Source organism: Filicampus tigris, chromosome 21 (assembly GCF_054856515.1).
Source record: "Filicampus tigris isolate MCC_2025a chromosome 21, RoL_Ftig_1.0, whole genome shotgun sequence".
Classification (NCBI taxonomy): Eukaryota; Metazoa; Chordata; class Actinopteri; order Syngnathiformes; family Syngnathidae; genus Filicampus; species Filicampus tigris.
The window spans coordinates 13,200,906-13,221,718 of record NC_141237.1 but is presented as its reverse complement, the minus strand read 5'-3'; the positions used below and the strand labels follow the sequence as shown (position 1 = coordinate 13,221,718).

The 20,813-nt window shown below is 40.2% G+C and overlaps 1 protein-coding gene and 1 long non-coding RNA gene across 3 annotated transcripts in view; one reads left to right on the top strand and one right to left on the bottom strand.

The window, feature by feature from the left end:
- dok6 (docking protein 6) overlaps positions 1–20,762 on the top strand; it is a 50,632-nt gene extending 29,870 nt beyond the window's left edge. The window contains exons 3-8 of one of the 2 annotated variants that reach the window (XM_086020570.1): positions 1,674–1,788; positions 8,023–8,142; positions 11,731–11,920; positions 12,254–12,392; positions 14,771–14,876; positions 19,382–20,762. In XM_086020570.1, coding sequence (XP_085876696.1) covers positions 1,674–1,788; positions 8,023–8,142; positions 11,731–11,920; positions 12,254–12,392; positions 14,771–14,876; positions 19,382–19,560 — 849 coding nt within the window. In that variant the 3' untranslated portion in view covers positions 19,561–20,762. Of the gene's footprint in view, positions 1–1,673; positions 1,789–8,022; positions 8,143–11,730; positions 12,393–14,770; positions 14,877–19,381 lie in introns of both variants that reach the window. The other variant, XM_086020569.1, reaches the window with a different exon arrangement.
- Positions 462–19,710, bottom strand: LOC147127678 (uncharacterized). The gene is made up of 4 exons (XR_015084234.1): positions 19,331–19,710; positions 18,615–18,688; positions 14,642–14,722; positions 462–582 (listed from the first exon to the last, which is right to left on the bottom strand). It is a non-coding gene; the product is annotated as an uncharacterized LOC147127678 (long non-coding RNA).
- Positions 20,763–20,813: the final 51 nt, after the last annotated feature.

Here is a 20,813-nt window from a genome sequence, read left to right as displayed (position 1 = left end):
CCGTCTGCTACCAAGGGAACGTATGGACGCACTTATGTTTGAACGTGGTGTTCGTTACGGGCAATCTGTGATGAGCCCAGATGTCCATTAAAGTACAATTGTGGTTTACTGTTTCGGAGGCCTCGGGGGTGTTCTTAACTTGTCTTTGACTTAGGAACTGTAATCAGTAAGACATCTTGAACTGTCTGACGTTGTATTGTCCTCAGAAAGCACGATAAAGTAGAGATGACGTGTCGATCCGCCCTTTGCCTCCATGCACTCTGATTGAAGCCGCTCTCTGTCCACTGCATCATGTTGTCACATGGGCCGTCCCGTGTGGTTCCGCACAGCCCTCCACCGCCCCACGGGGCTTCTCATACAACCGGTGCCCAAGTGAGCGATGGGCATGCACATGCACCAGTGCACTTGGTAATGCTTCCTCACAAAGATCAAGAAAGGTCCCGTCTGAGGGCTTCATTTGACGCCACTGTGATTTGGGAGGAAATAGGCTGCACTGGTGGCTGATTTACACACTCAACACAAAGAGGATTGGCTTTCTTCACCGCTTTTCGCCCCATCTCCATACTCTCTCACTCTCTTTGCCTGAGTCGGTACAGACAAAAACAGAAATGCTGAATATTTTTAGCCCCCCCCCGAAAGCATGTTTTGGGGTTTTTGTTTTGTGCCTCTCTAGTCTTCCTGACGATTATAAAAAAGAAAAACAATGCTATGCTGGAATCTAAGTGGTGCAGGCAAAGCATATTGGTGCTAATATGAGATTAAAGTCAACACCTTTCAATGCAAGAAAAAAAGCATGAAACATGAAAGTCGGCAGGGATGTGAAATGGGACTCATCTCAAATGATTCCCTTTTTTTTTTTTTTTTGCCTGAGGCTGGGAAGGGAACCAAATATTTTCCTTTCATATTCTGATACAAACACACACGAGTAGATGGATGCTAGAATTCACGGCTCGGAAATTCCCTTAGTTGATGCGTACTTTGTTTCCGCTTACCTGAGGACACAACATTGTATCTACACGTACATAAAATATTTTCATACCCTCTTGGAGGACGATAAGAACACCCAAATTGCATTTTTTCACATTTTTATTATTCCCTCGTAATCTCTCTGTAACTTGAATCACAATCGTAGCCTGTCTTTTCATAATTTATTGTATCAGAAAAAAGAATGTGTGGTCTGCAAATCTTGTCTATGTTATACAGTCCAGGCTTTTAATCTTTAAAATGTAGCCCAGCTAATTCATTCCCAGCCTCCTTGGCAAAAGGCCTGCAGTTGGACTACAGTAATGTAATATGCGTTATTGTCAAGGCTGAGTCATGTAGAACAAAACAGCCTTTAAATACGGGCGATATTCAAAGAAATATCACCTTTTTGTTTTGTGTTTTTTCCATTCTCCATCGATCTCCGTCTTAAGGGATTTAGATGCATTTGATTGCACTCTTTATTATGAAATGGTGCAGAGGGGATGCAGGTAGTCATATGGGGCCTTTAAAGTGGATGTACGCGTATGCCTTGGATACTAGATACTTGGAGACATTGTTTTTGTGCAAAAGCCTCGAAACTACAATTGCGCTTTCAACAGAGCGGCACAAGAGGGTCAATTAAGCGTCATTGCCGCCGTTGACTGCGTTCAACCGAATTAATGTGCCGCTGCCAATTCTGTCCTGTTTAGATCACTGAGCTCCATAATATCAAGAACATTAGCAGGATGCCGAGAGAGACCAAGAAACACGCCGTGGCCATTATATTCTGTGACGACGCATCCAAGACATTTGCCTGCGAATCAGGTGAGCGATTTGTTTTGTCGCAAGAAATTTACAGAGATTTACAAAAACATTCTCTAGTTGAATTTACTGTATGTGTTGGACAATTGTGATTATTTGTTTACTGAGTTCTAAAAGGAGCGTGCATTGTGTGTGTGAGACCCACAAATGAAAGAAATATAATACCACACCCAGTTGATTTATTGGTAAAGATGCTCTAAAATGAATTCAGAGATATGTTTTGAAATGCTTTATAGAGGTTTGAAGATAATTGCTGAAAAGAATGAGAACTACGCACGTAGCACGTGGATTTTTTTTGGGCATGGCTAAAGCGGTTTCTAGTGATGAAATTTGCAAGTCCCGCCTCCCACACTATATAAGAACTTGAGCACCTTTATGTGGAATAATGGTTTTCCTGCACAATTGGAAGTGACTTAGTTATTATTACTAGGCCCATTCAAACCACTGCAGTGTGCAGTGAGCTAGCTAGCTAGCTATGCCGAACAGCCCTAAAATGCATCTATCATGGATGCCACAATTTACAGAACCGCTAGGTGTTATTTTATTTTTTATAGACAGTATATTATATTTCACAAGCAAGGAGGTGGTACCGCAGAGAAGACCACAACCTTGGCGCCAGCTGAAAGAAGCCCCAGAAGTCTGTTAGCTGGCGAGCTAGCTGGTGGCTAGCGCCTCTAGTCATGGCATGGAAAGCCCCACAAGGATATATTCCAGCCATTTTCGCGACTCAAACATGTAGGGATATGTAGGCATAAAAAAGAAGCTGGATGAAGTAGCACTTATTTTTCAGGCGTGGTTTCACACATTTAGTGAACACCCCCAAAGTGTTTGTGAGGGGAAACAATGTTTTGATTTTTCACAATTTTAAAGTCTCATTTTATATCCTTGATAATTTAGTTTAAATTTAGCAGCGTTGTTAACAACACTCTTCGCTGTGGTGTGTCAAACTTAGAAGACATGTTTACTTTCATTTTTTATGGACTTTAAGAATTGTGTCGCAGATTGCAGAGGGCACAATTTATTCAGGCCTATCTAGTTTGCTGTCTTTATGAGATGTTGTACATATTGATGGATAAATCAAATTAGATAAAGCAAATTAGTGTAGAACAACTTCTCATGACTATACACAGTAAATTTCGTAGAGTTTTACTCTAAAAAGACTATTTTGTGTCCCACTAAACAGTCAAATTTCAGGGTAAAGTTTTCAGCCTAAAATTTTACTCTCAAGTAAAATTTGAGAGTAAAATATTCAGCGTAAAATTTACTCTGGGAATTTCACGCTGAATATTTTACTTTTGAATTTTGTTCTGTTGACTGGGTCTTTTTAGCGTAAAATGTACTCTACGAAATTGACTGTACCTTTGGTTTTATCTTCTGTGTCATTCATGTTTCTCATTGAGAGTAGATTTGTACATTGATTTGCACTTTACAAGTCAGTACATTTATTTGCATTCTCTTTTATGTTTTTATACAATACAGTGCTATTTGTATTTATTGAAAATGTAAAATACTGATCCATGACTAAACTGAGTTTTTAGCTTGGTTATTGAAAAAAAATCAACAGTTTAAGTCAAGGTACCACTGTACCAGATTGGTATTAAAAAAAATGCTACTCTCGATCGAGGAAATCTGCTGTCCTATATGCTGCCACAGCTAGAATAATCATCCTTTTTTCATAATACATTTTCCGTATTTTCTCTCTGTGCGCATGGTTTGTTTTCTTGGGTTCGCCACCCACCGTATTTTCCTCATGCATAAGCCTGCGCCCTGCCTCTGTTTGTTTAGCTCCTTTTCCACTCGGGCCTTAAAAGTGCAGGAGGCACTTACAGGCCATAGAAACTCCGAAAGAGAGAGTGTGAATCGGGGGAGGTATTAAGTAGCTGCCTCCTGTGTGTAAATGTAGTTATGCTCTCTGATGTCTGTGAATGAAGCGCTTCGGGCACCGACAGACCATCCGCTCACCCCGCTAAGCTGTGCAGATATGTCCCGCTGGAAAGGCATAATGCAAGAGAGTGCGGCATGAATGAAATTGAAGATACTGCCACTGATACACACATACATATGATCTAATATTCTTTGATGAAGAGACACAGAAACATGACGGCGCTGCGTTGCTCATGCACTTCCATATGTGTCTCCGTACACATCACTGACCACGGGTACGCATCCCGGAATCCCGCAGGGATTTGGAGTTAAGGAGCTGGCAAAGATAAACAACTGCTGCTTTTGCCTCATTTCATACATCGGTGGCTCCCACCAGAAGCTCACAAGAGACAATTGGAAGTCTTCTCCAAGGAGAACGTGATCTGTTCTGACTCATCGGGAAAGAAAATTGGGATTCACAACCAAAACAACCACAGAAACGTACTCGTTTCGAATAATGAGATAATTTATCCATAACTAGCCTGGTATTAAAAGAAAAAAAATCAGTCCAACAATAAATAACGTGGTGGGAATTTCATGTTTTTCAGACAAAACTTTTCCCCTTCTATCTTTCTTCAAAGACTCTTTCCCGTTAGTTTTACATCAACTACAGTATTGAGATGCATCCCTTAATCAGTAAATTAATCAATCAGGTTATACCCATTAGCCCCTGAATTTAAATTCAGCTTCACCTTTCTTGGACATTTTGGATACTGCCTCTGACTGTGTGAACTGTTTGAGAAAAGCTCGTTTCTGTCCAAGCATGACTATGCAACGCTGCACCAAGGTGTTTGGTGCGGAGGAACCTAACGGGGAAATATATTTGGACTTTTTTGTAACAGTAATGGCTTTGAGACCCCATCATTTGTTCACATACTAGCATCGTTTTTCGAAAGGGTGAAAAAGAGTGTTTTTCAGCATCTTTGGCTTCCAAACAGTTTCCCGTTTGCATTTCCACACAAATTAACAAGCTCAAGACTTCATTTTGTTTTTATCGAATTTGGGAAATAACTTATTGAGCGCCCAAGTGATGATTCATTACTTTGGGACTGTGGACACATCTTGACCAAGGTGAAAGGGGGAAAACTTGCTGGCTGTTTTAAACTGTCACAGTGATGAGACTGATTTTACTTGAGCTCAACTTCAATGCGGGGAAGATTTTATTCTGAAATTCATCTCACTGCAATTTGTGCCCACAGTTTTATGAAGGACATCATTCATGATTAAGTGCACTGTTGGGTCGGGCTGATGTATTGTTTCGTCATCTCTTGTAACTTAACTTTTTCTGCAAATAGAATTAACAAACTAGTAGCAAATATTGATTTTTAAAATGTAAATACCAGAGCTGGGCACTTGACCCTTTTTTGCAGGTCCGGCAACAACCCTCCACCCTTGACCTGGGTACCCTTCCGGCCGCGACCCCCCGCCCCTATTCATAAAAATGATCACCCCCCTGCCCCGTTCTGCCCCCCGGCCCAAAAAAAAAAGTGTCCGTGACTGACGCCGCCGCGGGAGAGATGCTAATGGCAGAAGCTTTTTAAGGATCATTAGCTGACTAATTTACTTTTCGAACCTGCTGTGGACACGCTTCAAAATGCGCCACTAGTACTTGTGTACATTGCGAGCCCCGGGGTTGCTTTTGTCGTATTGTCGGACACAAGTTGTTTTGAGTCGGGGGGGGCGTCGCTTCAAAAAGACAAGAGACAACAATGGATATCGTGCCTACTACAACCATAAAGGGACCGAGATGACTCGACTATGCATTTAATTTTATTGCCAAACTAGTTTGCTTTTGGAGCAGCAACAAGCTGCGTGCTGCATCCTTTCTCTCCTCTCTGTGTGGGAAACTGTATGTCATCGCAACATGTGACATAATGGACCGATCAGAGCAGCAACAATTCCTGATGGGTGTGTGGCATGTGTTGCAGACCTTTTCGCCAACAGCACAATGCATCGGTCACGTGAATCAATGCGGCAGTTGTCGATCGCCCCGATGCGGGAGTAGAAAGAAGCCTAAAAAGAAGCCTAAAAAGGCGCCTTTCACTGAGTAGGCTGAGATGAAATTTGGCCGCCTCGCGACCACGTCAAACGCATGAGGGCCGATTAGTGGGCCGGACTAAAATCCACTTCCGGCCATGCTAATAGTCCAGCCATTTTTTTAAAATTTGTCACCCCCGGCGCCCAAAATGGGCATCCGGCCGGGCCGGAGGGTCCGACTGGTCCGACCCAGGGACGGACTGCCCACCTCTGGTAAACACCCATGTGCTTAGAAAAAAAAAATCCAGCAACGCTGTTGTCAAGATTTGAAGTCACCTCGAGTCGATTTGAGCGGAAGTAAGAAGAGGATTGCAAGTGTGTCTGCAAGTTGAAGACTGACAGTTAATAGAACTCTAGGTTAATGTGTTTTTTTTTTTTTTTTTTTGTGGCATCATTAATTATTCATTTTTACAATAAAGCGGTTAGTAATCAACCACCGGTTGTCTTCCTTTCATTGTCTAAGCAGGCGCTACAGTATATTGTCTGTCTGATGAGAGAATTTATGGTTGCTTGTAAACTATTGTTGGTACTTTTTCAGATGGACGAGCATTAGACAGACATGCATATTTTGGAAATGACCGCGTGACTTATTTTTTAGTAAAATATTTCCACACACTGGAGGCACCGCTGCAAGTTTGCTGCGCAAAGCCATGACCTGTTAATTTTAGAGAGGCATTTGTTGTGTTTAATGTCAAAACATGATTGGCTAATTATTATTGTTATTGTTATTATTATAATTATTATTAAAACCTGATATAGGCTAATAGATAAATAACAAGAGCGGATTCGGAATCAGTGCAAAGAAATTCTTGTAAACAAGCACATGTGCAAACCAGTAGTCCACCGCCAGCAATCCATCAATTTTCATTTATAAATTGCATTTCATGCATCAGTGTGTAAAACATTTAATACAATGCAATAATATTACAAACCAAAAAAAAGTACAGGGGTTTGTAGAGGGGAAGTCAACCCTAAACGTTTCAAAAATAACATGTTCTATGTGCCTCCACTAGCCTAAACACGGCATTCTGATTGATATCGTGTTTGTGGAATATGAGTTAAGCAGCAAAATCCACACATTTTGTCCATCTCGGGGGGCGGCCACTTTGTCATTTACTGTCAACTGAAAATGACATCACAGTCGATCAGGGCTCAGGTAACGAGCAATCACGGCTCACCTGTTTCGTGAAGCTGAGTCACGATTGGTCGTCACCTGAGCCCTGAGTAGTTGCGATGTCATTTTCAGTCGACAGAAGTGACAAAATGGCCGCCCCCTGAGATGGACAAAATGTGTGGATTTTGCTGCTTAACTCATATTCCACAAACACGATATCAATCAGAATGCCGTGTTTAGACTTAGTGGGGGTGCATAGAACATAGTCTTGTAAAGAAATTTTTTGGGGTTAACTTCCCTTTTAAATTTTAAACAGGAAAAAAAACAATTCAATATGGTTTCCTACAGATTTTCATACTTTGTACCTGCTGTAAGGCAGTGTTTTTCAAACATTTTTGAGTCAAGGCACATTTATTTCATTGAAAAAACACTGCGGCACACCAGCAGCTGAAATTGTGAAAACATTTAACAATATAAGTGTTATATTGTTTATATTAGCATTTTTTTAACTTTGAAGAATTACGTTATATTATAACGTCTTCAATAGGGATTAAATAAACACAAAAATTGATACTTAGTGTGAAACCTGGGCCTGTTTGGATACACGTGCGTCACTAATTCGCTTGTCTCTAAAAAACAAAGACAATTAGTTACCTGCTGCTGCCACCTGCTGGAATGGAAGAATTCAACAATGTAGCAAAGACATGATTACGCTGCCGGGCGCTAGACCGCACAGGCACACAAATGAGATAATTTCTCACGGCACACCTGACAATATCACACTGATGTGCCACGGCACACAGTTTGAAAAACACTGCTGTAGGAGATGGGGACATACACCCTTATCAAATGCAGTTATGGCTTTTGAAGAAATTGTCGATTTCTGTGGCAATGTTTACTATATTGCTGTAATAATCACCGGAAAACATAACAACACATAATGGAGACACATGTTGCTTTACCAAGTTGAAAAACAAATACATAATCATCTGATGTGATTATATCAACTCGTTATTTATGTAGCTGCTCTGGTAAACATTCTCAACAGAGATCATGGATCGGATTACGTTCCGTTGTTGTCGATGATTGCTAGCCTAGCCTTAATGCATTGGATGCTAACCTGCGGTCATTACAACGCCGTGCTGTTGTGTGGCCACATGCAGAGCTGGATGCGGAGGAATGGTGTAAGCTGCTGAGCGTGGAGTGCCTGGGCAGCCGTGTCAACGACATCAGCCTGGGCGAGCCAGACTTGCTAGCAGCGGGGGTGCAGCGGGAGCAGAACGGTGAGTGCCCAATTAGCGCCCGCATACACGGACAACCTCTTCTGCGTAGAGCAGGGCTGCCACTGTTCAATTAGGACTGCCTCGCGACGACCCCTTATGTCAATACCGTCCCCGTTTTTACGCTAGTAGATTTTTGTTCAGCTTCCGAAGTATGTGCCGTGGGGAAACAAGAGCGCGTATCTGCGTGGGTGCACAGGTCACACAGGCTGCGGTCAGGGCTCTGTTCCAGGCCCTAATGCGAAGTGCTGCGCATCACTGGCCTCCCTCGTAATGAAGCTTGTCACCGAGATGGATGAGATTATGCTTCCATAGCTGTGTGAAATAAACGTGCTGCTCCCCCACATATTCCGCTCACAGGAAACGGAACGGAGCTTATGGAGTTCGGAAAGAGGGAAAGGCAACAGACAATCATAAAAAGTGTGCCTTCAGTAAACATCAGCTTCAGCGTGTGATCATTGTCATTTTCAAAATGACTTGGATGTCAAATTTCATGGCCCCTCATGACATCGCTGTTGCCGTGACAATACAATCCGTAAAGTTACCGCTGTGCGGGAGAAGTGAAGTCAAGAGGCAAGAGCCTGCAGTCGTGTTTCAATTAGTAACCCCCCCCCCCAACCTCACCGAGCTGCAGGAGGCCATCATTAGATCAGAGTAGCCTAAAAATACACCGAGCTACGACATGGCTATTTTCTATCCACTGCAGACATATGGCTTATTTTGGAGTCATTGAGTGTAATTAGTGAGAACCCATTTAGATTATTGAGAAGCCCCCACTGCCTCTGACAGCTGAATGGGGTGGAAGAGGGAGGGAGTCATGCACATCTTTCCCAAATCTGGGACGGCCGGAAGGTAATTCATGCAATAATATATTCATCGTAATTAGATAATGTTGAATTTGCAAGCGTGGTACCAGTCCAATGTTTGGGTACACTTTTTATACAATATATACTGCGGGGTCCTGACTGTACGGCTGTGTCGCTCCTACAACTCCAATGTAACCCAATTTGTATAAATTGGAACACAGTCCCGCGGTATCATAAAACTATGCTAACACAATAGTTGTACTCAACATTTTAGGTTTACTATATTTTCACGTACGTTTCAAAAAGGTTTCTGTTCAAACCTTTATCGAGGTTCCAAAAAAAAAAAAAAGACATTTGATGAACACTTAGGCCTACTGCGCAATTATTTTCAAGTTGGTGCCGATGGTGGTGTTTGGAGAGCTAAGCATTGTTTTAGGTGGGACATTTTCAGAACCACCGATCCATATCAACAGCAGATGTATTACCCTCCTGCTTTCTATACATTAATTAATAATTGTAATTATTTTTAAATTATATAATAATTTAATATTCTCTCTCTCTCTCTCTCTCTCTCTCTCCCCAAAGGACAGTTTTCATACATGATATTATATAATAATATTATATTATAATATTACAATATTATAATATTTTGGTTAGGGCTTTACATGGGACAGAGAGACACAGTTTTATGTAAGATTAAGGGCTCACTCTGACAAATAATCCATCACTCATCATTTTGTCTTAATCCATCCATCTCTCATGCGAACGTTTTGTAAAATTCGAACAAAGCCTCATCCCAAAGAGGTTTTAGCTTTGATGTAGGATTTGATATTTACAAATACACAGCTGTTTTATTTTCAGGAGTGAATGAAAATGTGGATTGTGCCAACACTGAATGATCTGTTTACCATTGAGGCTTCCGCAGAGGCATTTTGATGCAGCTCTTGTGACTTCAATTATTTACGTCTGATAGTAAATCTTCGAAGGGGAGAATATCTGTGCGTGTTTGGTGAGAGTAAATATGCTCCGACTTGTTCAAATATGGGAATCGCAGGCCCTGAAAAATTGGAATTTTTCCACTGCGAGGTGTCTTTGAGAGGAACTGAATATTTTAGTGGGGAATTATGTTATTTTGCAAATACATTTATACAGTACTAAAAAAATAAATAATTGCTCTTAAATTATTATGAAAATAATGCGCCATATTTCTACTTTTACAGTAGCCTAAGGGAATTCATTTATTCCACTACAGATGGGGAAGGTGTCTCTTAGTTGGGAGACCTTTATTAGGAATAATATTAATCAATATTGGTAGTATACTGCAATTGAAGTGAAACTGGAGTTTAAAGCCAAGAATTGAAGCAGACTGGACAGAAGAACACGTGATCACGTCATAGTGACACCTGTGACTGCCTCCACATCAAGGTCATCTGTAGTACTGCTAGGAACGTTGACAGCAATTCATCTGAAGGACTCTTTACGTGAGTCATCTATTTTGGAAAGACGATGTCGACGCTGTGTTAGAAGTGCATCACGGCTTTTGAGTTTTTGACGCTACCAATGTTGGTTGAGTTTTTTTTTTTTGTTTTTGTTTTTTTTTTGCTCTCCACTGTAAATTTCAGTTTTACAGATGCCATGCCGGTTGTGTTGTGATAAAATGATTAGGGATGGACCGATTGTCGGCCAGGCCGATTATCGGCACCGATATTTGGCTTTTTGACGAATATCGGCATCAGCCTTTTTTAAAACTCTGCTGGCCGATAATAAATCAATTTAAAACTGTGGAAATCAAAACAAAGATATCTGAAAGTTTTACGTTTCTGTCATTTTGACATTTTCATTTTCTGTCTACCTGGAGCTATTGCGTAAGTTTTCATCTATCCTTTTTAAGACATGCTGACAACCCTGGATGCTCCCTGAATTTGTTGTGAGAATTTTATAACAGAGATGTTTTTTGTCTTGAAAAAAAAATGTCTTGAAATAATAATAATAATAAAAAAATTAACATTATGCAAACCTGAAACATTGTTCAATAAACATGTTTAAAGGGGGAAGTCAACCCAAACATATTTTTTTTCAAGAATATGTTCTCAGCAGGCCCACTAGTTGAAACACTGCATTCCCATTAATTTTGCGTTTGTGGAATATAAATTAAGCAGCAAAATGCACTCGTTTTTAGCCATTTTGTCTTCTGTCGACTGAAAATGACATCACAACTGCTCACAATGACCAATGAGAGCTGAGCTGTTTTCTGAATCTGAGCCTTGATTGGTCGTTGTGAGCAGTTGTGATGTCATTTTCAGTCGACAAATGTGACAAATTGGCCGCCCCTAGAGATGGCTAAAAACGAGTGGATTAACACTCACTCCACAAATGCAACGAGTGGGCTTGCATGGATCATATTCTTGAAAAGAAAAATGTTTGCGTTGACTTACCCTTTAAAGACGTTGCAACAAAGTTAAGAGTAAATTTTTCTTTAGAGTTTAATGCCAATATTTTCCTTTTTACTGAAAATGAATATCGGCTCCAAATATCGGTTATCGGCCTCCTTGACTACTGAGAATCGTTATCGGCCCTGAAAAAAGCATATCGGTCTATCTCTAAAAATGGCGGCATAAGTCAGTTAAGGTAATCATTCCGCTTATTATTTTCTATTGTCATTTTTATAGTTAAGTGGGCGACGTACCCATTGGTTAAATGTACATAGAGGTGACAATTTGAAAGACCCTCACATCGATTTTCTTTTGAACCTTTGCAAGTCCCTAATCTTGCCATTTATTTTTAGAGCGTTTCAACGTGTACTTGATGCCCACCCCCAACCTGGACATCTACGGGGAGTGCACCATGCAGATCACCCACGAGAACATCTACCTGTGGGACATCCACAACGCGCGCCTCAAACTGGTCATGTGGCCTCTCAGCTCGCTCCGCAGATACGGCCGAGACTCCACCTGGTTCACGTTTGAGTCCGGAAGGTGCGTGAGCTTTCGAAATATATACCGTGTGTCTTGTCGTGGTATCGAAAACAAGTACTTTGGAAGTGTCAGAAAAACTTCCCAACTAAAATGGATGTTTAAAGTTCCCAGGATATCATCATGTGCTGCCGAGGCCTTGGGGCGACGGTTTGACTCAAATGTACTCATGCATGCATGCGCGTGTGCGTGCTCTCACATCAGCGCGTCTCTCTGGAAGCGCGCAGTCAAGCGTGCGCTCCGAACAGCGAGCGCCGTCAAAGTGTGTTTACTTCCCCCTCCCCCACTCCCCCCGCCCCCCCTTTGTGTCTGCGTGTGTGTTTCTTCCGGGCGCAGGATGTGCGACACGGGCGAGGGCTTGTTCACGTTCCAGACACGAGAGGGAGAGATGATCTACCAGCGCGTTCACTCGGCCACCCTGGCCATCGCTCAGCAGCATGAGAGGATGATGGAGGAGATTGAGAAAAGCTCTCAGGTACATTCATACTATCTACGCTTGTTAATGTCACGCAAAGGTGATTCACATTTCACCTATTTCACTGTTTTTTTTTTAAACATTTGCATACAAAATTCTAAAAACAAATGACTTTGAATTACAGTTCACACACTACACTGCATGTATGTTGCACATGGTCATTAAGTACTTGACCGAGCAATGAAGTGTGTGCCGCTTATTCGAAGCTAATGTTGTTAGCTAACGCTAATGAAAGGGGGGTAGCCCGCATTTGAAAATGTTAAGATTTGCAAAGTGTAGCATATTGATTTGTTTGTATGTTTTCTAACATGTTCGAGAATTATTAATAATTATTGTGAGGGATCATTGACGTAATCAGTGTCTTCGCATATATGACATTAATTACGCTGGTCAACAGAAAAAAAAATATATACAGATGGCTTTATGTGTCCCTAAATATATTGTTGGCGCTGATTTAAAAAATGTCTTTCCTTCTAACACATCATTATTAACTCATTTACTGCCAGACATTTTAAGACCCCCTTTTGCGCTAACGTTTGAAAAAAAAAATAGAAAAAAAATATATAAATACATTTCTGGGACTGAATGGCTGGACTGTGAAAAGACAGGTAAATTCGTCAATGGCAGTGAATGAGTTTGTACGTTTATAAATGCTTGCGCAATACTGATTTGACCATGTGTAGTCATTTATAGCTATGACGTTTCAGTAAAAAATTCCACCTGTTGCTGAACCTAACCCTTACATCATAAATATTTTACTATATTACATATTATTATTATTATGAAAACATGTACTAGAGAAAATATAAGAGTAAAATTTGTCCAGAAAAATTAGCTTATAGAGCCTTTTTATTTTTTTTTAATTCAGAAGTGTGTATGAAACTGGTAGCCCTTCACACTAACCAATTAACTGCGGTAGTCAACCCAAACATTTTTTTTTCAAGAATATGTTCCCAGCAGGCCCACTAGTTGAAACAGGGCATTCTGATGAATAGTGCGTTTGTAGAATAAGTGTTAATGCACCCGTTTTTAGCCATCTCTGGGGGGCGGCCATTTTGTCTTCTGTCGACTGAAAATGACATCACAACTGCTCACAACGACCAATTTGCTGACCTGTTTCCTGAATCTGAGCCGTGCTAGCCGTGCTATATCACTGGCGTCACTTATTTCAGAGCTCCCACGATCGTCTGCATCCGCCGTTACGGCTTGAAAAAATTCCGGGACAGCCGCCGAGGGCTCACGACACCACCACATGTATATTCTGATGCACTTCATTGGCTAAGAGACCGAGAATTGGATTAAAAGAATACGAAAATGACATATACGCTCTCCTGGCTCTAATTGTAGAAAGATGCAACAGCGCTCCCGGCTCTAGTGGTAGAATCGTGGTTCTCAAGAAGCTCTCACTTTCAAAAAGGTGACACCATTTCTTCATGATAGTGCCTCTGCATGATTGTGTTTTAAACCGCGTCTGCGAAAATGGCTTTGGATTTCCCCAAAGCCTAGCTGATCATGAGTGATGAAACGATGCGCGGGGGTGGTTATTAAGGACAAATTAGCCCCACTGTCACTTAAGAGTTGGGCGGAAGTGCAAAATGGCTCGCTCACAGACACGTTATCAAAAATAAGAGGGATAACAGAAGGTTTATTTGGTTGTTTGATTTCACACTCGATTGGTTGGGCAGGCACGGCACAGACCCTTTTCACATAGCGCAGCTCTAGGAAAAAACACTCTTTACTAAGTGAGCCCCTCATGAGCGAGCGGTACATGACGGAAGGAAAAGAAAAAAAAAAAGGAGAAACCTTGAGTAGAAGCGCAACTAAGTGTGGGGTGGCCGTCAGCCAGAAGAAATTTGCATTTAACGATTTTTTTTTTTTTTTTTTTTTGCGATTTAAGGGTGCTTTTTCTGACAATTTGGTTGTACTCGATTTAGCAGGTTTCACAGCTACTAATATTGTACATAGACGGCTGGATTCCTGAACGTAAATGTCCATAATAATCCAAGCATTAGACTTAATTTTGCAGGCGTACCTAATGTCCAACGAACGTATCCAGAAGCCCTCGGACTCCCCGCTGATGCCATCCTCTCCTTCCATTTCTTCCCTCTGCCCTCCTCCTCCCCATCCTCAGTATTCCTTTATTTATGTGGGCCCGCCTCATGTTTGATGAGCCTTGACCATCTGGCCGAGCACTCGGACCCCACCATTTGGCAGTATTTATACATTTTTAGCTCCACAAATCAACTGACCTCACATCCCGTATGTAGCAGCCTCTGTGACGTCATAGCGCCGCCCTCCGCGACTTCTTCAATATTCCACATGTTCCGTGTCTGCGGAAGCAAACAGTATGACCCCCTTCCTTGTCAATCTCCTTGCAGGTGCGCTCTTCAGAGACGCTCAGCAAGTCCATTTCCCTGCCCCGCAGCGCCTACTGGCAGCACATCACGCGGCAGAACAGCGTGGGAGATCTCTTCAGTTACCAAGGTGAGCGCATCAACTTTGGTCACTTTCGCGCTTATTCCATTTTTTTTTCACGTTTTCTTGGTGAGTGGTGGTGGGGCAGGCCAGCCGCCACTGGTACAAAGCCAACTATTCAGCTTTCCTTTTCTTCCACGAAATCTTACAAATCATTCATTCGTTCAACTTTGACTTACGCTAATGTGAATCATCTTTGCGAAATCTGTGTCTTGCACTGACAAAGAATCACAATCCTACTTAGTCCAAAAAAAAAAAAAAAAAAAAGCCTATCAGTTAGGGATGCTCCGATCGATCGCACCAATAATGATTGTCCGATTTTCGTGAAAAAGGACGTGATCGGCCTATAGGATTAAAGCCTTTTATTGCCGTTCAGAAAATCCCATCACCCGCAGCTCATGCTTCGCAGCCTACAGCCATGAGAGACCAGCCTGCGTGCAGTGATAAGAGAATGTTAAAAACTGTGTTACTAAAAGCTGTTTTTTCAATTATCTTTGTGACTGAATTAATTGTTGTATTGTGCCAGCAACGGTTTTGTATTTCTTCATGCTTTCGAAAATATATATGGATTTTTGTCAAAATTACGGCAATAATATGGCTGTTTTTTATTTCAGATAATATTGCAGAATAGCAGTCACAATAAACAAACGGAAAGATATACAGATATTGCACATGATCGGAATCGGTATCGGCCGATCTCACTCATGCATGATCGGTATCGGTGTCATAAAACCTGATCGGAACATCCCTACTATCAGGTTAATTATGTACCTTCTGCCATCTAGTGGAAGAGGATTCAATTTTCTGCATGTCATTACACACCACTGGCAGAAATAAGGTAAATGGAAAAAAAAAAAAAAAAAAAAAAAAAGATACATTATTTGAAGTAAATAAAAAAATAATTTTCAGACCAATTAAGCGAAATTGGATTCCCACAGCACACCCGATGATCACTCATGGCACACTAATGTGGCACAGCGGTTAGCAATCACTTCTCAAGATTCGATTTTTGTCTTAGTTTGAGTACATTGGTGGTTTCGTAGCAAGTGTTGGCGGTTGCTCATTAACAACGGTCCCCAGTCCTTTTGGGCAAGAACAGCCGTGTGGCAGTGCACCACTGCGCGCAAGATGAATATCCAATCAGCACAGCCAATTTGCTGAGTCATCCTCTGATTGCTTTTAAACAGGTCCAGACGACTAATTAAGGCAGAACACACACTTGTTTATTTCTCAGCCTGAGTGAACCTGCTCGGGGCAACATTTGATTTGACAACTCCATCACATATACTTGCAATTTATAATAGAAAACTACTTCAGAAAAACATATATACAGAGATGGGCACTTTAGCCTTTTTTGCCGGTCAGTCCTCCGACCCCGTCTGTCCTCGACCTTTAAAAGCGCTTCCATTCTCACATTCCGTCAGTTGAACCACTAGAGGGCGGACTATGCCTGTGCAATGTTACTGCAGGAAACGCACAGGCAGTTGATCAAGGCGGCTCCGTGGTATCGCAGAAGAGAACAGTGGTTTTGCTTTTTAAAAGAACCCAACACAACACGTAAGTCGGTACTTGACCCGGTTAGGAACGAATAGAGGGACGGACGAAAACCCACTTCCGTCCTTGCTTAGTCTGTATTTTTTAAAAGACTTCTCGTCCTCCGTCCGTCCACAAAATGAGTGTCTTTCTGGGATTTAATCAAACAATTAAAATGTTTTAACTAATTAACCGCAACACTTTCCATAATTAATCGCGATTAATCATATTTTTCAACTACAATTTTTTACAAAGCTTGGAACCGATATTTACTTCAGTAAAATCTTGGAATTGATATGGGAAAATATTAAAAGTACATTTTGATTCAAAGACTGTTCTAATAGCTTGCTTTGATCCTTGAATACGATTCTTTTGCAGTTTTTGAGCCGACGTGAGACTGACTGTTTTCTGCTGTTTTCTGGTGTCTATAATATTTTGTGTTTTAATTTATTGCTTTCAAATTGTTATAGTATTGCTGTTTTGTTGTTGTAATGTAAAGTGCTTTGTTACAGTTGTAGCTGTTATGAAATGTGCTATAAAAATACATTTGTATTGCATTGTGTTGTATAAAACACAACCGTTGAACGATACGCCAAAGACGAACAACTAATATGGTATTTGAATTTGGCTTTTCAAAGTGTGCAAATTATTTTGGATTTCTCCAAATGAGCCGTCGAGCAACTTTTTAAAGTAAAATGACGTCAAAGTCCGTCTTTGCGACAGTGACTCTCCTCTAAGTTGGGCTGCACAGTGAGCAGAAGTCAGCTGCTACAGGAATGAAATAAAACTGAGTTAACTTTTTTTTTTTTTGTGCGTTAATAAATTAAAATTAATCTCCATAGTTAATGCTTTAACTTAACTGTATATATATATATATATATATATATATATATATATATATATATATATATATATATATATATATATATATATATGAACATTCATATATATTAATGAAACTTTTTTTTCTGCTTTGTCTTTGCTTGTGCTCAGCATTGTAATAGAGCACTTAGTTGGATCACGCGGGACTGATAGCAAGAAATTTCACAGCGAGGAAGTAGGTCTCAAAGGGTGACAACATGATAAGACTCATCTGCCACCGGCGACGTGGATCATAGCAAAAGCAAAGTATCGGGGGATTTTCTTTCCCTTTTTTGTATTTGAAAGGGAATGCGTAAAGATGCCAGGATATAGAGGGAAATAACTAAAAATGTATGATCCTCTTGTGATTTTTTTTTTGCAGTATTTTAATAATTATTTGTATATTTACATTACATTTTAACCACTTATTTATTTAACTAATAATAAAACCGGTCCAGTGTAGGTTAAGATACTTAAGTAGTCATCATCAGGAGCAACATTTTTGCCTCCCAAACAGGCACCTGAATAATCCACTATTAAAATTTTAAATAAACTACAACATAAAAATAAAATATGGATGGTCACCAAATTGCTTATTTTTTGTTGAGGTTGATTCAAATATTCACTGAAACACTGAAGGGAAAGCGTGATCTTTTTCGATACATGTATAATGCAAAAATATAAAAATGTAAACGTCTGAGTTCCACACTAAAAATGTAAATTAAAAAGTCTTTGCATCATGCTTCACAGAGTTTGATGGGAATTGTTTGAGTACTTTAATGAGCTCTTTTGCCAATCTCATCAATTTCCAATAAACCGACGCCCAGTTGAATCAGTTCATTTAGTTTTAATTGCACTCTGGATGTCCATTATACAGTACAATATTGTTTTCCACCCTTACATTCATCACCTGTCTATTTGTGTACCATGGAGTATTAGTGGCACAATAAAAAGCAAAGTCATTTTTTTAAGATAAAAAAAATAAATGCAAGTGAATTTCAAAATCCAATCACACACATAATGCATCTGAGCCGAGAAGCCACTGGCTTTCTCTTGATACATTTTGATTATCAACAATATTAACACTTCATTCAATCAACCGGTGAACATTCATTTCAAATTCCTCATAATCTGATTATATTATGTAATTATTTTTGAGGGTTCTTAAAAAGTTGCAAATATGTTCACTGACAGTTTTTACTTGTCCCAAAGAGTTTTCTCGTCACAAAGAAATTTTGACCATGTTCAAACGTTCATGCAAAGCCAGTAAAAGTCAATGCCGAGGGCTTCCCGAGTACTCAACATCAACAAACCTCAATTTAGCGAACGCTTCCGTGAGCGATAAAAATTCACCTGTAGTGACTTCGGGTTGGTCCAAACTGCAAAGCTGTTGAACGCTGATGAACTCACGTCCGTCTGAATGCGACCTGAAATGAAAAGAAAATGTTTAGTGACTTTTGGGACACCCTGTATACACTTTAAATTTCAATACATGGATGTAATCTTCATGCCTTGTATTGGACATCCAATACAACAACATCCTTACAGAAATAGATTTTTGCAGATCACTACTTCCTGTTCTGTATGTGACGAGCATGCTCGATTGAATATATTAGAACGGGCACTTAACAGCCCTTCATTTTTAAAGCAGGGTGGGCAAACTTTTGTGTTTCAAGGGCCACATTCGATTTTGAAAACCGACTGATGTGGATGAGGTTAAAAAAGATTGAACGTGTCAATATGTGTAGATACTTTATTTGAATCCCATTTATTTGACTTACGATTGAATATTATGTACTTTTTAATCAAATAGAAGAGGTAAAATAATGTATTTTACTAATATTTTAGAATGCGTTATCAAGTTCTTTTGATAATAACCCATGTTTATTATTTTTTAGATCATAGAAATTATGTAATGATTCAAAAGTATACGTGTAATACTGTATAAATAAGATAAAAGGTAAAAAAAAAAAAAAAAAAAAAAAAGGTTACATTGTTTTATTTAAAAATAAAGACAAAGTTTGACATTTTTTCCATCACATTTTCTGTGAAACCAACCTCATACTTACCCCAGTAAAGTACCATCACAAGCAGCCTCGTCTTTTTCTCTTTTCTTTTAGCGAGCAGCATGTCGATGACGTTCATCCCTAGAGCTCAAACCTTCCCCAACTTTTTGTCCCACGAGCCCGAACGGGAAGCGGAAGAAGGGAAGGTGGGAGAAGGGAGGCGGCGCCAGGAAGAGGCACCGTCGCCCTCTAGTGGCCGAGCGGCCACTTGCAGCCTGAGGCCGCGTCAATGACGACTGAGGCTGGGCTGACTGAGGACACTTGTTGGAGCCCAACGCCACTGTAGACGCTTATGTACAAATGTATGTTATTGTATGACGTCATTTACAGATTTGGTCGACCTTGTTTTGTATGTTGTGTGACAGAAATAGCGTCTTTAAAGACAAACCCTTGTTTAAATAAATGTCCTTTTTATGTCAGAGCCGGCATAAGAACGCGTGACGTCATGGTGAAGTGTCCAATAGAACACCTTATTAAAGCTGACATATCAGTCTCATTACACTGTATTTAAGATACCGCACATTAATGCCTAATTTCGATTTAAACTAGCTAGGTATTTGTTTATTATTGTGATTGTAGTTTGCACTGGAGACTACATGTGGCCGCTGCGTCCTTTAATCCGGCCCACCGGAAATACCAATTGAAAATATTGGAAACAAGGCATCTGAAATTAGTGATAATAATTTGTATTGACTGTATAACACACCTTTCAAGGGACCCAAATTAAATGAATGTTATTATTGAAGGGAATTAAAAAAAAAAAAAAAAGCTCTATTAAGTTGAAGTTTTTGCACATATAAATACAATTTGTAGATTAATGTGTTTGGTGACAAACAAAGAACATGTAACAAAAAGTACAGATCATGCTAGAAATGCAACACAATAATAAGTAGTTTTGCTGAGGAAGCCAAGTAAAATCAAAATACATAAAAGAAATTGCCCAACCCAGTCTACACCCGCCCCTTCCTCTTTCCATTTTCTGTCCTCATGTAAGAAGTGCCTTCAGACCCACTGCGACCTCTTGTAACCGTCTTATTGTGGCTTGTTCTAGTGCACATGAAAGTTAGCACTGTCACGCCCGTGACACACCTGCTGGCACATTCATATCTTTTGTGCAAAAAACAGAAATGATGACATCATAAAGATTTTCAGTCCTTTTTGTGGCAATTTATTTGAATGTTATTATTTAGTTTGTGTCGAACTAAAGCCTGTAGGACTGGATAGAAATGTACAAGCGCTTCATTGTTCCACAGTTCCCCCCTTGTGTCACTTTATTTTGTGTGCGTGTGTTTTATTTAAGCAAACCTGTAGACATTATGTTTGTTTTAATGTATAGTCAGATTACATCAATAGCACTTTGATTATGTTGCCGTTTTCACTCAATGTAAATATGGGTTTTGATGACAGAGGTAATAAACTTGAATGTTCTCATGTAGCAGTCGTCTTCTCACTCAAGTCTTTATTTTGTTTTCTCCGGTCAGAACAT